Source organism: Tiliqua scincoides, chromosome 2 (genome assembly GCF_035046505.1).
Source record: "Tiliqua scincoides isolate rTilSci1 chromosome 2, rTilSci1.hap2, whole genome shotgun sequence".
Classification (NCBI taxonomy): domain Eukaryota; kingdom Metazoa; phylum Chordata; class Lepidosauria; order Squamata; family Scincidae; genus Tiliqua; species Tiliqua scincoides.
In genome coordinates, this window is record NC_089822.1 from 14,824,280 (window position 1) to 14,847,769 (window position 23,490).

At 43.0% G+C, this 23,490-nt stretch overlaps 1 protein-coding gene across 2 annotated transcripts in view; it reads left to right on the forward strand.

Moving 5' to 3' along the window:
* The first annotated feature begins 1,560 nt into the window (after positions 1 to 1,560).
* The window catches only part of RAI14 (retinoic acid induced 14), a 104,888-nt gene continuing 82,958 nt past the window's right edge, over positions 1,561 to 23,490 (forward strand). For both annotated transcript variants that reach the window (XM_066614107.1, XM_066614106.1), the window contains exons 1-3: positions 1,561 to 1,727; positions 3,032 to 3,267; positions 14,180 to 14,258. In XM_066614107.1, coding sequence (XP_066470204.1) covers positions 14,223 to 14,258 — 36 coding nt within the window. In that variant the 5' untranslated portion in view covers positions 1,561 to 1,727; positions 3,032 to 3,267; positions 14,180 to 14,222. The remainder of the gene's footprint in view (positions 1,728 to 3,031; positions 3,268 to 14,179; positions 14,259 to 23,490) is intronic.

Consider the following 23,490-nt stretch of genomic DNA (forward strand, 5'->3'; position numbering starts at 1 on the left):
AGAGCTCAGGTCTACCTGCCTACCCAGTGTTGGCAACAGTAATACGGAAAACCAAACACACTCCCAAGTTTCTCTAATATCTTTCCAATATAGAAAATAAATGCAGGAGATTAGTATCATTGTACTTAGGCTCGCACTAGAATGGAAAGTGTCCTGTGTACACCAAAACTGACTTCCACAGTAGCTGCAGTCCTACAGCTGTGTCACTGAGCTCCTACACATTCCTTCATGGTTAGCAGATCCACAAGCCAAAGAGCTACTGTAGCAGGTCTGTTTTCTCCCAGATGTGACTGTTTAAGGAATATATGCATTCCTGGACCTTGCTTATAGCAGTAATCACCGCCACATGCTCACAGTAATACCCCCAGCATCCCATGTGGACAGGGAGTCTGGGTGAGATAGGAAAATGTAAGGAAATTTCTGGGGCCCCTCCTTTGGCTCCTGGGCCCCTTTCTGACCCTGGGCCTGGGTACAAATTACCCCCTTTATCCCATCTCCTAGGCCCAGGTAACTGTGTATAGCAGTGGTTCTCAAACTTTTAGCACCGGGACCCACTTTTTAGAATGAGAATCTCTCAGGACCCAACATAAGTGATGTCATGATCAGAAATGACGTTATGAAGCAGGAAAATTTTTTACAATCCTAGGCTGCAATCCTACCCACACTTAGGGCCCAGTCTTACGCAACTTTCCAGCACTGGTGCAACCAAATGCAGCTCCAAGGTAAGGGAACAAATGCTCCCATATCTTGAGGAGGCCTCTGTGACTGACTCCCCACCACAGGATGAATTGCATGCCCCACATAGGTATGGCTGCACCAGCACTGGAAAATTGGATAGGATTGGGCCCTTACCCAGGAATAAGTCCCATTTACCATCATTGATCACAGCATATACACAACAGTCTGTTTAAAATGTAGATCTGTCACATTTCCCCAAATGCAGACACATATCATGGGAGGATCAAGTCTAATATATAAAAAATAAAACGTTGAAAGGAACGGGGACCCACCTGAAATTGGGTCACGACCCACAGTTTGAGAAACACTGGTGTGCAGGCTTGTAGCCTCCTTACAGCCCAATCCTAGCCACTTTCCTGGGAGTAAGCCTCATTGACACTAATGGGACTTACTTCTGAGTAGATGTGCATAGGATTGGGCTGTTTGCTTGGGATTTTCCTTCGTGGTTTGCTTGGACTGTTGCATTTTTCGGGTGTGTTTTGGGATTGTGCTGCACTTGGAGCTGATGTTGTTGATCTGCTTGGTTTTTAACAAGTTACCTGCCGATAAATGCATCAGACCCATTTTCGCGCCTGGGCCGGGAGCCTTCCCGGGGCTGCCACCACAAGCGCCCGACGGGGGCGCCACAGAGCAGCAGCCACCAAGGCCAGCGCAGCCGGGAAGGTGCTGCCCGGGCGGCTATTGGGTCAAGGCGGGAGAAGAAGGCGGTCCCCCCACGTGACGCGCTGCCCCAGCCCTGGCGAGGGGGGGGCTTTCTGGGCGTGCACGTGGGCTGGCGGTGAAGTCACCCGCCCCTCCTCCTCCTCCCCCCCCCGGGGAGCGCGGAGCCGGGAGGACGTCTTGGCCGGGGCGGGGCGAGCGAGGCTCGTGCAAAGCGGCAGCGGGAGGAAGACGAGGCAACTTTGTTGCCAGCGCTGGCAACAGTTCCACGCAGCGCCTCCGCTCTCCCGCAGCAGCAGGGCGCAGCGGGAGCCCGCAGCCTCCATGGGGTGAGCGCGGCGCCCTCCAACTTCTCCTCCTGGTCCCGGGTCGCGCGGGGGGAGCCCTCGAGTGCCTGCGCGGGAAGGCAGGGAGGAGGAGGCGGCATGAATGGGGCATTGTCCGGCCTGGGAGAGAGGGGCTGGGGGCGCTGCAGCTGCCCTTGCGGGAGAGAAGGGTCCCGGCGTGGACCTGGGAGGGGGGCTGGAGGAGAGCGGGAAGCGGCTTCCCTGCCCGCCTCCCTCCTCCCCCCCTCGCCCCTTTGGAGACTTCTGGAGCTGCCGCAGGGAGAGACTGGAAGGGCTGTAGCGGCCAGGCGGTGGGGGGGAGGCTGCTGGACGGGGCTCGCCCCCCTCCCGGCCCTCCATTGTCTGCCTTGGGTTCGGAGCAGCCTCGGGCTCCCATTGTGCGGTCGGCGGGAGGCCTCACGTCCCTTGGCCAGGCTGGGAGAGAAGCGGGGAGCTGCTCCTGGAGAGGACCCTGCGGGCGGCAAGTTGGTGGCTCCTTCAGCCAGGGCAGCGCCACTCGCTTTCCACATACGCCTTTCTCATCCCCTCCCCCAGCCTCAACTGTGCTGGAAGCGAAGCTTTCCTCAGAAGGGGCTCATTACTGCCAGCTTGGGGGGGGGGGGTCCTCGTCTTTTGGCCAGGCTGGGGAGAAGGGGAAAGAAGTTCCTCCTGGAGATGACCTGGCTGGTGGCAAATTGATGGCTCCTTCAGCCAGGGGAGCACCATTCACTTTCCACATATGTCTTTCTCATCCTCTTCCCCCCCCACCTCAACTGTGTTGGAAGTGAAGCTTTCCTCAGAAGAGGCACTGCTAGCTTGGGGAGGGGGGTGTGAGGTGTTATCTCTTGGCCAGGCTGGGGGAGACGTTCCTCCTGGAGAGGACCCAAATGGTGGCAAGTTGGTGCCTCCTTCAGCCAGGGGAGCACCACTCACTTTCTACACATGCCTTCCTCATCCCACCCCGGCACTTTCAACTATGCTGGAAGTGAAGCTTTCCTCAGAAGGGGCTTAGTCACTGCTAGCTGGAGGGGAGGTGAGAGGCATAATCTCTTGGCCAGGCTGGGTGAGAAGTGGGGAGAAGTTCCTCTTGGAGAGGACCCCGCTGGTGGCAAGTTGGTGGCTCCTTCAGTCTGGGGAGCGCCATATACTTTCTGCACATGTGCCCCCATCTCCTCCCTCCCCATCTCAACTGTGCTGGAAGTGAAGCTTTCCTCAGAAGGGGCTCAGTCACTGGCAGCATGGGGGGTGTTGCTCCTTTCCCTTCTCTTTCTAAAATAACACGTCTGTTCTTCTCTTGCACTTCCCAGCGCTCTGGAAAGCTGACAGCTCAATAGTTCGCATGTGAGTCAGGACTGTGTAAGCTAGAGAGCTTCAAGAAATCCAAGTCTTTGGCTTTTCCTGCCTGCCAGTGAGAGGCATTTATTTCTGGGAATGACTCCACCGACGAAGGGATCTGCACAGAGGAAGTGGGAGTACTTTTTCACACCTTTCCTGAGGGATTGATCCTCCTGAGATGCTTATGCCAAACTGGTGAATGTGATCGGTGAGCACCTTTTAAATCTTTTTCAAGTGGGAGATTTCCCCAAAGGATGTGAATATGACAGGAGGCAGTGGCATAGATGGGGGGCAAAGCACTAAGTTTTGCAGGGAGCCTCCCTTTGGTGTGCCAACAGCCCTTCCCCTTCAGAGCCACTCTGGACAGGAGGAGGAAAATGGAGACAAATTCCTCCATTTTTCTCCCCCCAGTGGCTCCAAAGGGGAGGGGCCACTTGCATGCCGTTGTTGAGGCTCCCTTGCAAAACTTAGTGCTTTGCACCCCTTCTAGCTATGCCACTGACAGTACGGGGGTCTAATTGCAGCAAAGAAAGCTAACGTTGGTAAACTAACCCTATCTGTTATATCAGGGGTGTCAAGCATAAGGCCTGGGGGCTGGATGTGGCCTGCAGGAGCTTTTTATCCAGCCCTCAGGCTCTCAGCTGCTGAGCCATGCTGAGGTGGCACTGCTGAAAGGGCAGCCCACATGAAAATTGGGCTCTCCCATGTCTTGAAATATGATCAGGATTTGTGTGTTTTTTGTCATTTGCAGCTAATGAGTTTCTAAGTGAGAAAAGTGTATTTTTGGTTCTGCCTAATGACATCACTTTCAGCCCTCAGCATGCATCATGAATGCTATTCGGCCCTCAGTATGAAATGTGTTTGACACCCCTGTGTTATATCATATATATACTCAGCTGCCTTGAGTCTGGGGGTAAAGGCGGGGTAAAAATAAAGTTGATAATAATAATATAATATAATATAAAATATGCTAGACTGACAGCAAGATAGAAATATGCTTCTCCAGCTTTTCCTGCTTATTCAGAGTGTACAAGTGAGGGAGGGGGGCACATGGAGCATGTTTGAGAAGTTCAGGAGATGTGCAGAATAGCCTGGTGAAGAGCCTGTGTACTTGTCCTATGTATTTGGCTAGTTTTGGATTGCATGATGACTTTCAGTTGTTTCTTTGGTGGGCTGAGTTTATTTGTAAGGATTTTATCACTTGATTAAGATTCCTGTGCCTCCAAGCTTTCATATGTTTAACTGGGGGAACCAGAACTTCCATTATGGACCATTGCATTCAATTTGTGTCTCATTTTGCCTTTTAGCAGTGATTCTCAATCTTTTTCATCTCAAGGCATACTGAGAAGGTGCTAAAATGGTCAAGGCACACCATCAGTTTTTTGACCATTGGTAAAGGACACCATGCTGCTGGTGCTGGGGCCTCACATCCCCAATGGCCCTATTAATATATGACCTTCCTCCAAACTCCTGGGGCACACCTGTAGACCATTCATGGCACTCCAGTGTGCCTTGGCACAGTGGTTGAAAATGGCTGCCTTATAGCAACAGATAGGGGTTTGCTGCTAAGCCTAAGCATAACGGGGAAAGTAGTTGAGTTATGGTAGGATAAAGGAGTTTGTATCCTCTTGAGTTACTTTAAAATAAGCATGCTTGGATGGATGAAGTTTCCTATACAGCTGTGGCAGAAGTGCAAAGACTGGAAGGTGAAAGAGAATCCAATCTCACTCTTTATCTTTGCAGCATCTAAGCACCAGAAGAAAATCAGATTCCATGATACAAAAGAACAAGGGCATTTGTCTGGATAGCTTTCAAACTCTCCTTTCACCTTGTGTTTTGGTGTTGAGCCAAATTTTGCATTTCATGGTTGGCAGGTATAGTGGTTTTATGTGACACTGAGGCTTGAAATAGTACATTTGGAAGAATCTTATTAATGGAATAGGGCTTCAAGTGGCAATTGTTCACCTTGCAACCCCAAACACCCCAAACAAAGTCATATTAGGTGGTTATACTTCTGGTCTCCTCCTTCAAAATACGGTTTCATAATGTTGGGGGTAAGGGAAAGTCTTTTCACCAACATGTTACTACTCTTCCTGTATTTCCTTTCCAACTGCCATATTAAATAATGTATCAAATTACTGCAATTGCTTAATCTGAAAATACTGTTCTAAATGGATACATATTTAATGACAAACTTCAGTAGACTGAGTATGAACTGTTGATGGATATGCAGTATTGTGCATGCATTGACACAAACATTTGTTGATTAAACCCCAAAACAGGAATACAGGTGAAGGTATGTATCTGATTATTTTAGAACAGTGCAAAAAGATGGAATTTTTTGAAGAGATGGGAAGGCAAAAAGAAGGAATCTGCTAAGCACAGAAGCAGCCCTAAGGGTTGTTCCAAACCACCTTAGAAAGCAACTCAAAAGCGCCGTTCATTCAGTTATTTTTTCAGAGAGGTAAAAATAACTGGAGTTGTTTCTAGAGATGCACTCTCTGTGCATCAGTGTTCAGTCATAGGAGTGAGTCACTAGTCAGTGTGAACCCTCTGGTTCATTATAAGGGTTAATTGGCTCTGTGTTGATTTATGGAATTTGAGCGGTACAGAGAAGTTTGATTTGTGTAGCTTGATCCTATTTATGTTTACTTGGTAGCAAGTCCAGCTGAGTTCAATGGGGCTTACTTCCAAGTAAGTGTTTGAAATGAAGCCTTGGAATTGCACCAAGACGCAGACTTTGATCATACTGTTCTTGCACTGGAATTTTGTTCATTTTTGCTACATTGAAGATAATGGCTTTGTTAAAACTGTGCCATTTTTTTTATTTTTAGACTGAGATTTTTTTCTCACAAATATCCTTTCCTCAGGATATAATGCTGAATGATTGGTTTTGAGTGTCTGTGTCCAAATTATGTTGTTAGACTAAATCTCAGCATTTTTACTTGAATGAACATTATAGGGCCAAATCTAGGGTATAACAGAAGTTTATAGGTTACTTAAAACAATGCTTACAGGGAATTCCTTCATTGCTATGACTTGGACTTGGAATTAGCAGATACCAAATTCTAAACCCAGTTTTGTGGTGTCTCCACATCAGTGCCTCACATTCCAACAAATCATTATCATGGACACTTCTCCCAGTATAGCTGAACTGTGTGGTGAACCAGAGTGTTGGCTGTTTCAGAAAGACTGCCACAGATGGAACCTTCATGTTGGAGACTGTTCACACAGTCAACTATCAGTCTTCAGGTGTGTCTGGTAATCAAATGTACATGTCCACTCATGTGTTAACCAGGCCTTGGTTAGAAAAGGTTCAGTATATCATGGCAACCTCTTAAGTGGCTGAGATGCTTCAGTGCTTTTACAGTTTATCTATCTGGCATCCAGCTTCAGCATAGTGCCAGGGTACAAAGAAAAGCTGTTAATATCTCTGTAATCAGATCTGGAAGGAAGGAGGAATCTACATCAGAGGGAACTGCTTGGAACTTACAGGGTTATCTGAAACTCAGGGGGACACGAAAATGACTGTAATGTGTTAAATGTATTTAAGATAAAAACTAAGATATCTTGCATTCAAAAGTGAGAATTCCCAGCCTGTAGTAGCAATTCAATCGACGTGCAAAAAGAAAGTTGGAGCTCAATCTTATCCAACCTTCCAGTGCTGTGCAGTCATAATGCAGTCTAAGGTAAGGGAACAAACATCTTTTTACCTTCAGGAGGTCTTTGTGATTGCCCCCCACCACCACAGGTTGCAGTGCATGCCCCATTGACATGGCTGCATCAGTGCTGAAAAATTGGATAGGACTGGACCCTTAGAATGCCAGCTTCCAGAGTAGTAGCCATGTTAGTCTGTTGCAGCAAAAACAGGAAGGAATATTGGAGCTCCTTAACCAATTAATGTCAACATAAGCTTTCATGAACTGCAATCGATTTCATCTGATGTGAATAGAGTGGTAATACATAATATGATATAAATACATAGGTATTTGTGTTCAAAATCAATAGCACAATGGCTTGACCGAGCTCTCAGGGTTTTATCCCATCCTTAGAAGGAAAGATGTTGCATCAGGGAAAATGAGCAATTGCTGATCCACTGTGTGAGGCAGGATATCTTGTATCTTGGTCAAGTATTCCTGTTGGCTTGGTGGAGGATTTGGTGCTGCTTTTGTTTGACTGGAAGGTCAGTCCATGCCTGTTGGATTTGACAAGGCTGGATATTGAGGTTGGCAGTAGAGCAGTCTCTTGCAATGGAAAAGTGTGCCAGTAGCTAATTGATGGAGCAGCCTTGACTGTCAGTAAAACATCATCCTTGTTGATAAAAACTGGGTTCGTGGCTCAGAAGAAATGTTGCCTAATGAACCAAAAGGAGAAGCAATGTTGGATGGGTAGGGAGATACTTTGAAGAGTTCTTATTCTCTACTCTCTGCTTGTAGAGTTGAGGGAAGCAAATTTCTTTGGAAGGCTCTTTTATCAGTGGTACATAAGAGTTATGGCAAATGTGTTCTAGTTATCTTTAATGATGCAAGCAAAGATGGACTTGCTACCAAATGTGCTATTCAGTCACCTTCTTGCAGTGCTTCTGAAAGGGGATCTGGAAGGATGTAGCACATAGTGCTTTAAACAGGAATGTACCAGTGTGTTTGTGGGTTCAAATCTCTCCTTTCCATGAGATAGGCAAGTTTGCTTGTTTGAGGAATTTATATCCTGCTTTTCCCATGCCAAAGCAAACGCCCAAAGTGACTTACAAAACTCCATAATAAAATACAAAGTATCATAACAGGTAAGAAGGAAAAAACATCAAGGCATTAAAATGTTAATTTAACATTAAACAGTGAAATATAAAACAAAAACAAAGCAAGACCTAACACATATCATTGAGCCATTGGGGGAACAAAGAAGTCCAGGGAAGCAGGCAGTCAAAAATCACAGCAGGATTTCAGAGGCGCAGAAGACCTCAGCAGCTGAGTTGTGGCCTATATCTTTAAATTCTTCCTTAGTGTCATAGGCAAGAGAAATCCCTGATTCAAATATGCTTCAATTGCTAGGTAGATAAATTATTGTTCTCCGTATTGCTCTCCTCATCAGCAATATGGAGATTAATGTATGTGAAGTGCTTTGGACATTAAAAAAGCACTGCATATGTTAAGAGTATTGTACGTATAAATACTAATCTACAAATATTGTTTTGTCTTACATAATCAGCTGCCATGGTTGTCAAATGAAAAATTAAATTGCTGTATATGTTTAACCCTGGGAGTAGACAGGGAGTGAGAGCCTTCTGGCAAAGGTGGAACAGATGGAGGAATTGCCTCATTAAGTGGTGCTTTGCTAGATATTCTGGGGTGGGAGGAGCTCAGCCACACAAGTTTCCTCTATTCTTAGCTTGGTGCTGGAGCACTTAGCTCCATCCTGCCACTACCAGTGCTGTCATACAAGACTAATACTCCATTTGCGACTGGCAGTGCAATACCAGCCTCTTGAGATATGTGGTGCAGAGGCTGAAAGGTCTTGCATTGTATGTCTGGCCCCTTTTTAAAACACTTGCTTGGATGTTTCTTTTCTACAAGATAAGATTTATCTACTTAAAATAACACTGTTTTCCTGTCAATATTCAGGAAAGCAACTTATAAAAATAAAATCCCCCAAACACAATAAGAACAGAAGAGATAAAAAACCAACACCAGAAAAAGTCAAGAGCTATCATTCAAATGCCTAAAATGAACTTGTTCTTGCCTGGCGGCACAAAAAGTATACAGAGGGAACTAGGCAAGTCTCCCAGGGCAGGGAGTTTTGCAGGGAGTTCTGCATGCCAATTGCTTCTTGTTTTGCAGGGAGTTCTGCATGCCAATTGCTCTTCAGAAGGTGGCAAAACATGCAGAAAGCTTTTCCAGACTGCAGGCGCACATGAGTGAGGACTGATTCATGCAAATGAATGGCCTCCATTAGTGGACAGAACCCATTTGTCTCTGAGAACCTGTTGTAAACATCCTGTTAAGCTTCCTTAAATTCCTTAAATTATTGGGAAGAGTAAGCAGATGAAATGCAAGCTGGAGCATAACCTATGTTCTGTTTTGATCCCTAAGGAGTAATGGCAGCTGCTAATTGGCCCAGTCAGCAACTGTCAAAGAGAGATGAGACTAAAGAGAGGGAGTTGCATTTCCTCTAACCATACTTCTGAGGAGCGCTAGTGGATGGGTAAAATATTGCATCCAGGGCTAATGTGAGTGGTGGACTATCAGCAGTGGATTGACCCTGAACGGTGTTCACAAGCTCCCTTGAATGTGCAATACTTATTCATTGCATGCATATGTTGCTTTTTAGTAAAAGGTTGTATCTTAATTTTTTCTTCTGAAAACGAAAGGCATTTCTGTTCATGCAAGGTAGGAAAGGAAACAACAATCACCAGTCACCCCATAACCTGAAAATCCTCCATGCTCCACAGAATCTTGCTCTGCTTACTCTTCAGATAGGTTTTTCAAGGATGCAGTGGCCCATCAGATCAAAGTTGGGGATGGGAAAGTTCACTTCCATTTGCACGCATTAGGATACAACCCATGGAGTTCTCAAAGTGGTTTACAAAAGCAACAAATGAGATGATTCCCTGTTCCAAAGCGGCACAGGGGAATAGGAGAGGAAGGGGAAGAAAGTGGAAGAACATGCAAAGTAAATGCCCAAGCTCATAGCTATGTGAATAATAGGGCAGCCTGATTTTTGGTGTTGCCTCTTCAGAGTCTCCTGTAAAACTACACCACAGGGTTATCTACTTTTTGGGAGAAACCTTGTGGGATTAAAGGAGAATTATGATGTAATTATTGTTCAGGGCATTTGCTTAGGCATATGGTTTTTAAATGGTTCTCCATCCCACTAGCACGGTTTAACGCACTTCTCTGTTGATGCTGGTGGAGTTGCATCCTTTAAGAACATGTCATTTAATGTGTACAAAGAGATACAGTACATTGTGGTGGTGTTTTACATGGATTTTCCTGTCTTCTGCAGCTGGAGGATCATAGGAATTCTGAGGCATTAATTCTAGTCTTAATGATTTTGTCATTGCTGCTTGGGAAGATAAGTCAAAATATGTAGGTTACAGTATTTATAAATATATCACCCAGCTTGCAGATTTAGTGTTTCTAGTGTTTCTTCAAATGACCAGCAAAACTCTTGTCATAGGGATTGGCAAGTTATGTGTTGTTGAAGAGCTGTTGTAAAACCTGTGTGGGCATTCATCTGCTGTGTACTCTGCACAGGCATGTATGGCATGCTGTATGAGCTCATCAAGCAACCTACAGTTGGGGTGGCAGCTAGTTTTGCCTTCTTGTGAATGTACAGGGGAGTGTATACCAAGAGTACATGGATTATAATAAATGTAGGGGGTGTACGCTGAGAATACATGGATTACAATAAACTGATAGAAGCCAAACATGCTGCTGACCCCCTCCATTAAGAAGGAAGACTACCTGTACTTATCTGTGTAGCACCATCCTGGATTCTGTTTCTTCATTTTGCTAGAGTGATATCGGTTCCCTCCAAGCACCAGCACATCCTTGGTGCCAACAAACTCCCCAGACAGCAGCACACTCCTCAGGCTTTGCTCAATCTACCTGTTCTATGCTGAACTGTAGGCAGGATGACTAGGAGGAGAAATTATGCACAAGATGTAACACTACTGTAGAAGTTTAAAATGGTTAACAAAACCAGTACAATATTTAGGCTGTAATCCTATGTACACTTTTCTGAAAGCCCCACTGAAGACAATTGGATTAACTTCTGAGTAGACAAGCATAGGATTGTGGTCTTAGCTAACAACTGGTAGTTAGGCAGAGGCAGCTTTTAAAGTGGTGTCCTCATATAGTTAGCGGGGGGAGACTAACTGGCTCTTTGCACCCTGGCATGGCATATTTTCCAGTGGCTGTTGCTGGTGTCTCTACTGCATCTTGCTTTAGATTCTGAGCCCTTTGGGAATCAGGTGTAGCTTTGTAAACCACTTTGTGAAGTACTACTTGCTTAAAAAAATAGCATATAAATATTTCCTAAAATCTATATTGTCAACAAAATAAAGACTTTAAGGCAGTGGTTCCCAAACTGTTCCAACTGGTGGCTCCCTTGACCTATTGGGTCTCCCCGTTAGGGTTACAATCCCGTACATTGTATAAAGTGGCAGTTTTTTTGGTGAGGATTCCATGGCTCCCTGGCTGGTTTCCACAACTCGTTGGGTAGCCATGGCTCACAGTTTGGAAACCGCTGATTTAAGGGCTATAAATTATGAACTTATGTTACAAAATATGAAGCTGGTCAAATATACCTTTATTCTGGTTAGCCACCATAGAATGATCATATTTCCTAATGCTGTTCGTGATGGAAAATGTTCAATAAACTTTAAAATATTGAAACCCTGTCAGAATAATTCAGTGAAGTGTGTGTGCAGTAATAAGACTTGCAGCACAATTCTATGCATGTTTACTCGGAAGCAACTCCCACTGTGTTCAGCAGGGCTTACTAGCAGCATTAAGGGCTAGGATGATCTTAATGATTTTACAAAATAATAAAGCAGAGAATGGAATTGCTTGTCCCAATTTAGTAAGATGTTCTCAAGCCTCCAGACTAAAAGTGCTTTGAAGATGGATGGTAACCAGTGTACATTTCCAGGCCTTTAAAGTCTTTCACAGCTTAGTACCAAAGTACCTGCAGGACTTCTCCCATACATTCAGCCTGCCCCTAGGATCTGCAGAGAGGGCTTTGCTGTGTGCGATGCCTTTGCGGCACTCTAATGAAATTAGGTATATAACCTTAAGAATGAAGAGATTCTTGATCCGCATAGTGCCAATAACATGCAGATTGCCTTTGCCCTGCTTCCCTGATGCATATGACTTGGGGGTTTGTCTTCCATTGGATGTTATGCCAGGGGAAGGTGGAGCTTAGCTAGCATTTGGATGCTCCATGAGGACTGGCAGTTTGTTTGGTCAGCCACAGTACTACAGAGGATCCATTCCTTTCTTGCCGAAGTCTTTCATTTTCTTCCTTTAAACTTCTCGTTAATAAAAGTGACCCATTTCACCCATATCACTATCTTGCATGCTTATTAGGGAGTGTTTGGATGAATAGGATGTTGTCTGTTACCTCAGTTCTTCTCTCCCAAAGTGCTGCCTGGCTGCTGTAGAATGGAAGCCCCCCAGAGCTGGGCTACAAGTGCCTGCTTTATAGAAGGGACCACTGTGGATCTCAGTACCAACTTGACCAGGGCAAAGTTGGTCCTGATCCTGTCTGCACTGAGCCATGAGAATGCATAAAGACAGAACATATTTTCATGGGTGGAATTCTGTTTTCTGCCTCTTTTACACAAATTTAGTAACTGTCAAAGTAAAATGCTGTGTTTTTTAATTTATGCTGAAGTTTCAAGCAAAGCTGAATCCCTTCTCAGGCTTGTCAGAACTGTCAGTGCAGAATACAGGTTTCTCAGCATATGAGTCATGACAAAATTGATTCTGCAAGGAGTGTGGACAGATCTCACAAATTGTTTTTTCTTCTTCACCTGTATTAAACTTTATCACAGTAGTTCTCACACATTTAGCACCAGGATCCACTTTTTAGAATGAGAATCTGTCAGGGCCCACCAGAAGTTACATCAAGCAGGAAAATTTTTAACAATCCTAGGCTGCAATCCGACCCACACTTATCCAGAAGTACGTCCCATTGACTATCATTGTTAAAAGCATATACATAGTAGCTTGTTAAAAGTAGGGTTCTGTAACATTCCCCAAATGCAGTCACATACCATGGTAGCATCAAGTCTAATATATTAAAAATAAAATATTGAAATGCGGACCCATCTGTAATTGGCTCGTGACCCACCTAGTGGGTCCTGACCCACAGTTTGAGAAACACTACTTTGTCAGGTCATGCTAGACCTTTGATACTTCCATCACAGATAGGCCTCCTTGTCATTACTTATTTAGTTATTAAGTCATTGAGCATAAGGAAATCAAAGTATATACATGCAAGTGTAAATTAGCACTAAGATCGCTGTTTAATCTTAAACAGCCTGCTTACATCATTTCTTGATGTATCAAAAACCCTGATAAGTCCAGTTCTTTCCTTTAAGAGGTCATCTTTTTAAGCTCATTTTTTTTTCTTTCCCTGATTTATCCTTGTGTGTTTGCTATTCTCCTAGCAAAATAAGGAGAAGGTGTTGATTTGGATATTGCTTTAACTTTCTGTAGGTTTTTATTTTTGATGGAAAAGGTCAGGCCTATGCAATGGATCTGATTTTTTTGGTTACATAAGAACAGCCCTGTTGGATCAGGCAATAGGCGTCCTGTATCTCACAGTGGCCCACCAAATGCCCCAGGAAGCACACAAGACAACAAGAGACCTGCATCCTGGTGCCCTTCCTTGCATCTTGGTTACGTTTTGTGCCATCTCTGCAACTTTGTGTGTGTGTCCACGCATGTGTAGCGGGGGTGGCCAAACTTGTTTAACATAAGAGCAGTGTATGATGAATTTCAGATGTTTGAAAGCTGAAATATTTAAGAAGCATTTAAATTTGTAAATTCAACACTTCTGTTTTAATCCAGTGGACTCTCAGTTTATATCTGGTAAATAATTATAAAGCTTGAAAAATTTGTATTTATCTTTTATATTAATTGTAATACAAAAAGGAGTTCGGCCACTATATTTCCATGAGCTGCAAACTATATGTCAAGAACTGCAAGTGGCTTGCAAGCCATGGTTTGGCCCACCCCTGTTCTGTAGTGATGTTGTTTTAGATTTCAGCAGGCATCAGACTTGCTCATCTCTTTGAGTAGACCATGTAGTATTATTACTGTGTTCCCCTTATGTTTTGAAGACTGGGTGCGTACTCTACTCTACTTAATGTCATCGATGCTAGCACATTCGGAGAGCTAAATCTACTTATTTTGTGGCTGTACAGAAATTTGATCATGGGCTTAGTGTAGAGTTTCAGGAATTTGTGCTGCTTAATAGGTGAATTTGAGAAATGTATGTGAGATGGTAGCTTTTGTTTTAAAGCAACCATATGGTTCAGTGTTAAGAAGACGAGACAGATTGCTATTGACTGTGTGGAATATAATTGGAAACTTTTTTCATTTTTTTTTGTCTAGGTGTTGAAAACGTGTGCGATTGGGAAACTTGAACAGAATAAATATGAAGAGCTTGAAAGCAAAGTTCAGGAAGAGCGATGTGAGTACTTGGTGGCTTAGTGTGATTGACTCATATCTCTTTATCTTATTGTAGAAACATTCCTTCACTCCCACCTTGATAAAGCTGTAAGTTAATGAACTACAGGGATGGAAATGGTAACACTTGTACAGTGGAACATGAAGGAACATAAGTTCTCTAAATTACCTTTATTTCAACTGCATCAACTTATACGTTACGCAGAGTTTTCATCTCCCTTGTATCAGGAAGCCTAGTGTCTCCAAAAGTTTGTTCTTAAGTTTAAAAAAAAAAAGGTGGGATGTGGTTGGCTTGAAGGAAATAGGGAAGTTTTTGTGTGTGTTTTTGGATGTTTATGCATTTTTATATCCTATGTAAATAGACTTTAAAAGACAGACTAGCTTCTGCTCCCAATTCCTAGCGCCTTTAGGACCAACCTAAAGAGCTTGGTTAATGATGGGAAATGAGGTATCATTTATGGGAAATGAGGTATCATTTATTTTTTCCAACTTTTTCCAGCTTAAACATGTTTTAAAATTATTTGACAGGAAAGGAAATATTTCCTTTCCTGTATCTGTAATGAATGAATAAAATATATTAAAAAAATAATAAATAAATAAAATTATTTGACTCCCTGTAGCAAATGTTGGAAACCGAAAAAATGCTTTTGGTTGCCTTTTGAGTTCAGACAGTGGTATCCCTGCTGATTTAGAGCAGCTGTGGAAGAGTTATCATGACTCAATAGCTATAATGGCTCCTGTTGGGTTTTGTCATAAGCTTGTTAATGCTATCGCCTCTAAGCTAATTCTGGAAAATTGATTTATAGAAGCTCAGCTGTGGTGCTGTGTCTTTGAACTGATCCCAAGGATTGAAGTTTCTTAGTAGATATCCCAGGGCTCAACAGATTCTGGGTGCCAGGTGCCAGGTTACCCTAAACTTCCTCCTGGCACCTAAGGAATGGTTGCAAGGGACAGCTATTGCTTGAAGTAGGGATCGCCTTCTTCTGTATACAGGCCAGAGATCAGATCAGTCAGCAGTAAAAATACATTCACATTCAATATGCATGCACAAACCTCCGGATTGGGCCATAGAGCTAAAAAAAAGAGAGATGGACACAGCTCAGAGAGACACATGCCGACAAGAAAATGATGCTCAAAGGAAGTTTCTGCTCTTGGTCTGCTTATACTGTAAGCCTTATGGAGACAGAATTACAAGCTTGAATTCTTTTTTAGAACCACTGCGAACTGAGCGGATATATCTTTTTGGGATTACAGGTTGAATTATTTTGGGTAGTGTGCCCAATGCGGCTGCCACATTTGCTAGTGAAGCTGGTCTTCCTTACTGTTGGTGTTTGGCTGTCCTAGAGAGTGAGGAAGCATCAGGAGGAAGAGCCTCAGTGTTGGGAGAGATGCAAGAGAGGCCATTTTCAAAATGAGTAGGAGAAGGGATGCCTGCTTGTGGAGGAGGATGCTTGCTTGTTCACTCACATATATGGGGAGAAGGGCATTGCACAGAATGTATACCCTCCACTCCCCCATAGTAGACTCTTAAGTGTGGCTGTCTGTACCTTTGCTGCAGCACCCCTGTACTAGCTGTAAAAGGGGGGGGGCAGAAGAGGAAATGTGAGAGAACTTGTGAGTAGACACGGTCCTAAAACAAGTAAGCCCACTGAGTTCAGTGGAACTTACACTCAGGTATGTATATATAAAATAAAAATTCTAGTGTCATAAATTTTAACTATCACCAAGAAGCATGTTTTTTACTTTATTTTTGGATCAAAGATTTTAGATCTTTTTGCTGTCACATTGCCATTTGCCAAATGGCAACCACCATAAGGATTTTTGTGCTTTTTAATGCTCATTTGTATGTGAAATCTAATTTTCAGTGGTGGCATGTTAGTTATTTTTGGCCTGACATGAACAACATAAAACCCTGAAAGCTGCAAAGATTGTTGTGGTTCCTAAATATTTGGGCTGGCTCCTAGATCCAAAGCAAATTTGTCAAGTTCTGAAGTATGTGTAAATATGTGCAGTTTCTGTATGCTAAAGCGGACCATTGATTCATCTAGCCACGTATTGTTTATGAAGTCGTGCAGGATAGATACATTCATTCAGCCTCTCATCAGTAACTTCACCCTCTGGGTATAAACTGTTTGTCCTGCCTCTGTTTATTTAATACAGAAACAGAATGCTTGTTCAGTACTCCGACCTGTATGTTGTGTGTGTGCTTGTGCATGCATGTTCATGCAACTGATTTTATTTGCATGAAATTTTCATATCCTTTTGAATGTGTTGTGGATGTTCTCCTAGTTGTTGTGCTTTTTCTGTCCTATGATAGTTGATTCACTCTTCTGTAATAAAATCCTACTTATAAAACGGGAATATATATGGTCAACACCTAATTCAGGGGTGGTCAACCAACAGCACCACTTTTTATGTACAGACTCTTGAACATGTCATTCCACTTCTTCGGCCTGCTGTGAACCTGCTGTCGTTTTGTTGGCCCACAAGATCTGCTGAGCCTCTGTTTGACTATCTTTGCTCTGCCCCCGCCCCTATTGCTCTCTTTCTAGGTTTCACTCTGGAAAAGTGCTGTGCACTTGCATCCATGGAGCCCTGCATCAGCCGACATGGCAGTGACAGGCAACTTTGTGTGTACCACTTAGGAAATGTCCACGTGCCACTAGTGGCACTCATGTAGCAGGTTGGCCACTCCTGACCTAATTGATACAATCCTTCAGGGGTGGGCCATGCAATTCTTTTCAAGTTCTGAAATATGTCTTGTGCTGAGTCAGACCTTTAGTTCTTCTAGGTCAGTATTGCTATACTGACTTTCTAGAGTCTGAGGCAGGGGTCTTCCCCAGCCCCACCTGGTGATGCTGGAGATGTAAGCCCAAAGCATGTGCTTAGCATTGAGCTTTGACCACCCACCTCCCCATCACAAGCAAGGAATCAATGTGGTGTTGTGTATTATATTGGGTTGGTAAGCAGTGGTTGGTTATGTGCCAAATTTCTGTGCAAAGCAAAATGTGTGTTTGCCTCCATGGTTCTCATCATCTCTCTCTCTCTCTCTCTCTCTCTCTCTCTCTCTCTCTCTCTCTCTCTGGTTGGATATTGCTGCAAAAGAAACTTCATTTCCTTTCAAGTGCTAGAACTTCTCCAAGTGTAACACTACAAGTCACATGTCAAAAAAAATTGGAGTCAAAACCTGCAAGTAGCAAAAGGTGCCTTGAAGGGCCTAGCTGCACATCTCTGCTTTAATGATTGGCGTTTTAAGAGATCGGCGAACAGCACTGGTGTCATTTTAGTTTTGCAGAAAGACGGTGGTCTCTGGCTCCAACACGCTATAGTCAAGCCAATAATGAACTGTCATTTTCTTCCTGCCATGTACCGCTGTTGTGGCCTACTTATAATGTGACATATCAAAGGAGCCATGTTGAGCAGGGGGACAAATTCTGTTGAGCCAGTGCAGATACCTTTTGTGGGCGGGAGAGTTTCAGGGGGAAACCTACTGTAGTTTTTAAAAAAGATAAATTTCAGTATTTTTACAGGACTGCTAGAAAAGCAATAGAAGTAGCCAAAAACGGCACGCTGTCTTAACATCCCAAAAACAGACTTTCCATTTCTTAATTTTAGATGGTGAGTATGAATTGATAGAAAGATAAAGAAAACATTCTTTGTGTAGGAGAAACAAATGGGTTTTCCCTGAGCTGTAGCTTATGAGTAGGAATCTGAAGGACAGCTTGCTCTGAAGGGCAGCTTGCTCTGATCTTATCAACACCTCTTATAAAAGACTTCCTTTTAATCCAGCCAGAATACATTCCTTTGTTTTTGTTTACAGAGGGCTGGACTTGATTTATTAAAATAGCTTCAGCCCTTACAAGTTCTGATTCTGTGGGATCAAAATAGAGTTCCAGAATAGTAGAGAACAGACAGAGGAGGCTGGCTGAGGCTGTAAGAAATAAAACTATTGAAGTTTTTTTAAATAGTGGAGACAAAATAGGAACAGGTGGGAGCAATTTGCTGTAAAAATGTATTTTTATGTTAAGCAAAATCAAGATTACAGAATGTTTTTATATTATTTAAAAGGTGTAGCAGGCATAACTCTGCTGATTTGCCTATTCTGAACAGCTTCTTAAGCCACATGATTAAAAAATGCAGCCTTTTTTTTCTATAGAGTTTGGAACACTATGAATTCCAGTGAGGTGGTAGAAACCCTCAGACTGACTCTGGATGGATGGGGAAGGGGTTTGAACAAATTGCAACTTAATCCAGATAAGCCAAAAGTGCTGTTAATTGGAAGTTCCATCACTATGGATGGCAGTTTACAACAAATACTTGATGGGTTGATATACATGAAACTCCAGGTGCACAATTTGGGGATGCTCCTGGATCTGACATTACCTCTGGTTGTCCCGATGTTGGCAGCGACCAGGAGTACTTTTTCAGCCCTTGCTGGAGAAGGTGAACCTGGCTACAGTTATTCCATGCATTGGTTAAGCCCAGACTTGACTACTTTAATGGGGTGTATGTGGGGCTGCTTTTGAAGTTGCTTGGAAGCTTTGATTTGTATAAAATGTGGCTTTGAACTAGTGTGAAAGACTTTTAGCATGTCACACCAACTAGTGTGAAAGACTTTTAGCATGTCACACCAGTGCAACTGCACTGGTTACCAGTTAATTTCTGGGGCCAGTTCAAAGTCCTGTCTAGCCAAGGACCAAAATACCTTAAGGATTGTCTGTGCCCACATGAACTTCCCTGAACTTTAAAGCAATCCCTCCCCTCATCTCTGGCATGCCACTCCAGCAAGCATAGCTGGTGGGAACCAGAGAAGGAATCTTCTCTGTGGTGACAGTGCCGTTGTACAACTAATTGCCCAGTGGTGTCCGTCAGCACCCCCCAACATTGATTGTTTTAAGCTGACTCATTGCTGCCTTTTTGCTGATTTTTAACTAGTTTATCTTTGCTGTTTTAGGGTTTTATCTGGTATCACTGCTTAATGCTGTTCTTTTCTGTCATCTTTTAATTGTTGGTGTTCTGTTGTGTGTTGGTTGTAAATCCTCCAAAATGTTTAGAAGAGGGTATAAAAATATGTAATAATGGAGTGTTGCCCTTTAGTGTTGATAGTGTAGTTGTCACCATTTGTCTCTCAAATGGTGTAATTGTCTCCCTTCTGCATCAGATTGTTGCAGCAACTATAAACAGTTTAAAAGGTAACATACACTTGTTATGGCACCTAAAGAAGAGAAACTAAGGCCCAAATACTTACCAACTTTCCAGCACTGGCATAACTGTGCCAGTGGGACATGTGCTGCATCCTGCAGATGGACGGAGGACTACTCAAGCTAAGGCAGTGTTTGTTGCCTTACCTTGGAGCTGCATTGACCTTATGTTGGTGCTGGAAAGTGGGTTAGGATTGCTTCCTAAAGGGGTTTCTTCCTGGTTTGCCCCTCCTTTCTAGGTGACAGTGCCATTGCTGCCAGATTTTTAGAGGGGGCAGGGGACATTAGCAGGGGACCGTATCCCACTTGTGAATTTCCAAGGACATCTGGCTGACCATTGTTTGAAGTGTTGGGGTAGATCAGGGGTGTCAAACGTAAGACCCGTGGACTGGATGTGGCCCCCGAAAGCTCTTTCCGGGCCTCCATGATCATTGGGCCCGGAAAGATCACCTCTCTTCCAGGAGCACAGCTTCCGGTGAGGCTGTGGGAGAAAGAGATGGAAGGAGACCTCAGGAAGAAGAGGAACGCTACCCAGGAAGGGGCAAATCAAGAAGAGGGAGATGCTGCTGAGGTGCTGGAAGAGTCCAATTATCACACAGGCTATCCTCTCAGCAACTCTTCTGCTGAGGTGTCACTTTGCAGACCAGCTCTCAGCTGCTGAGCTTTGAAGTGATACTGCAGCAGTAACAGTGCTGCTGAAAGAGCAACCTGTGTGATAATTGGCCTCCCATGTTTTGCATATGTTCTCTTCTGTCATTTGCAGCTAATGAGTTTCTGTGGGAGAACATAATGTTTATTTCTGACCATCATCTGCATAATGACATCACTTCCTGTTTAGTAATGTCACTTCCAGCCCTTAGCAGGAACCATGAATGTATTCAGCCCACTATGTCAAGCGAGTTTGACATCACTTGGTTAAATAGACTCTTGATTTGGTCCAGCAGAGGTTGTCTTTTGTCATAGTTTAGTGTATTGAGACATATTGAAATTGGTGGTTTATTTTAGTGGGCTTAAGTGAAATCTGTGCTGGAGTTTGGCTCATGTTTCTGTGTTCTTAACTCTTCCAGGTCCTCTGCATTTTTTTCAGATTAATCTCTTGTTAACATTTTTTTCTCTTGTTCTTCCCTACTGCCTTGTGGCAGGGACCTATCCCTTCCTTCTTTTAGTCTATAAATTATAAGGTACAGTGATGCACAATATATAAATATAGCCTTTCTTGATATTTAAGGGGCACCTTGTGATTGATGCAAAACTCAGTGAGCATGTTGTATAATACAGAATGCTTGTATTTCATATGATGTCTACGTATGATTGTGTTATCGTGTGTAATAGTGGAAAACAACTATTGTTAGCAATGCAAGCAAGCTAGGTGGGAGCTCCCAAATACAAAATAAACAGTTCAAATTCCTAATATTTCTGGAAATACCAGTTTATGGTTCTGTTAGTACTTTCTTTTTGTAGATTTCTTGAGAAAAATGGCTGGTGTTTATTCTCAGACATGTTTAGTCTAAGACATGATTTTAGTCTTTGAAGCAACTTGGTTTAGCAGTGTTTTGAATCTTCTTCACCTTGCTGCAGTTTTGATTTGCTGGATGGCTGAGACACTGGGAGAAATCCATAAAATATACCAACCATCATTTTTCAGCCATCCATCCCCCCTGCCCTCCCCTTCCCTGCCCAGTGATGCTTCTGACATTATATAGTGGTATGTTGTCATTCTGTAGCATCCGTTCTAGAGATGGTGCAGAGTACAACTGGACACCCTCAATTGTCCCACCTGCCCAATATATGTGTCTGTTCACATTTTGCACCAACTAGCTTTCTTGCCCTACTTCTAGTGCTGGGGCAAACAGCTTATCCCCCTGTTTTTCTGCTAAATCTGTCTTTAGCCTTCTGCCTATTAACCAAGGGGAACAAGCAGAGTAAAAGGATAGCTTTGAATCCTGCTGGCGTACCACAATAACTTTTGGGGACAAGATTCCACATACAGATTCCAGTAGGAGTGAATGCTGTACTTGATTTGTTCTGGTCTCAGAATTCTTGTTCAGTGTAGTAATAGAGACAGGGTGTTTTGTAGAAACTAAAATAGTTCTGTGGGTTTATTTGTAGAGATATAAATACTCAAATAGAATATATATAGAGAGATATAAAAACTCAAATATCCATAAAATAGAACTGTAACTAATAAGAAATGATTACATACAAACATTGAACTATAAACAAGAAATAGTCAAAATTTGGCTCCAAAACTTGACTATTGTGTGAAATGACTCTTCCTTTAGTTTGCAGTACTGAGTATGTAGTGTGGTTAGCAAGCTATGATTACTAAGAGGTCATTATAATTTTCTTTCTAGTAATGTCTAGTTTGGCTAACTCCTGCAGTTATAGCTTTCTGCCAATTGACTGTCAGGCATTGATGTGCAATGTGGTTCTCGCTTTCCTTTTAGTAAGAGCATGTTCTTTTTTTGGTGGTTGCCATAGTTTTAATGCAGGATTTATATACCGAGAGACTGTCAAAAGTAGGACTATAAAAATACACATTTGAGGGGCAACCTAGACAACTTGCTTGCCTTAATATCAGGAGTGCCAGTGGGGGGAGGGCTCTTTTGCATGATGTGTGATGATTATTGAATGCCTTTTTCTAGCTTGCAGCTTCTATGCATTAAATGGACATTGCTATAAATTTAAATGGGTTTATATGTTGGGTATGCCTAAGGGATAAATCACTTTGCTTAATAAAATTGGTGCCTGCTTATTTGTTGTTAACCTTGCTATAGTCCTAGTGAAGCATAAAAAGATAGAAAATATACAGTTTGCTACTTAGGCACATTCAAAACCTTGTTCTGAACCTTGTGCAGCCAACACAATTGAAATATTACCTTCTGAATTTGAATCCCTGCCTGCTGTAGCAAAAAGATATAGGATGTTAGGTATTATAGATTGCATTTAGAAGCTTCCTTAGCAACTGGCCTAGTGGCAGTTTGCACACTTGGAGAAGCATGTTATTATGTCTCTTCCCTGTATTTTGGGTAGAAGATGACCAGAGGTTAAGATTATCATCTTCAGTTGACTCTTGTAGCAATGCAAATGTTTTGTATGAATTTCCCCATATGGATGGACAAGGAAATGGGGCTTGAGTTGCTTTGATTGGTTGTGATGCTCTTAATACCCCCCCCCCCCCGTTTTCAGAGTGGCAGCTTCTTGTCCTTCATGGATGTTCTTGGCAGTTGCTTACAAATGGGCAGAATTTCATGAGAGAAGATTCCTGACGCCCAGGCTTCTCCTGAAGGTCACAGAATACTCTTCCTCCTCGCCATCCTCAAGTTTGCTCAGTTAATCATTATAGTTATGACTGAACAGAATATCTGCCTGATTTGAAGTTGGAGTCAAAACTAGTGACTTGGCAAGGTAAAAATTTTCCTGCCAAATAGGTTTTGTGAATCTTTTTTCTGTTTCAAATGCTTTTTTCCTGTATTTGCCTTGCGGGTGACCCCAACCGATCAGTGATCATCTTGCAAATGGAATGGTTACTTGATGTCTGGAAATTGATACGCTTAAGTTTGCACAGTAAAGACAACTGAGAATGAGGACAACTTAAATGAATAAGCAATTATTTTCACAAGCATGCTAAAGGGGCAGATGCTGGAACTTATTTCACAAATATTTTGTTCTTACATAGCCTATTTTCAGTTCTTCATCAGTCCCACATGCTTGGCATCTGCATCTAAAGTGGATTATAATCCCTTTAGGTAAGGACAAGTTTATTTGTGGTCTGTTCAGCAACTAGTTGTTGCTATTAACTGATGGTAATATGCAGTTTTTTTTAATGCTGCAGTTTGGTGGCCAGTGCTAATGTGTGTCTGCCATTTTACTTGCCACTATCCAAGAAGCTAGTTTGGCTCACATAGGCTTGTGATAGCCCAGCAGAAAGATTGACTCTCTCCTTGTGAGCAGCTTTCCCCATGCCATAATACAAACTGTGTTTTGAAACTTCTGTTTCAAAAAGCAAAGTCCTTTCTGACTTTTAGTTTCATG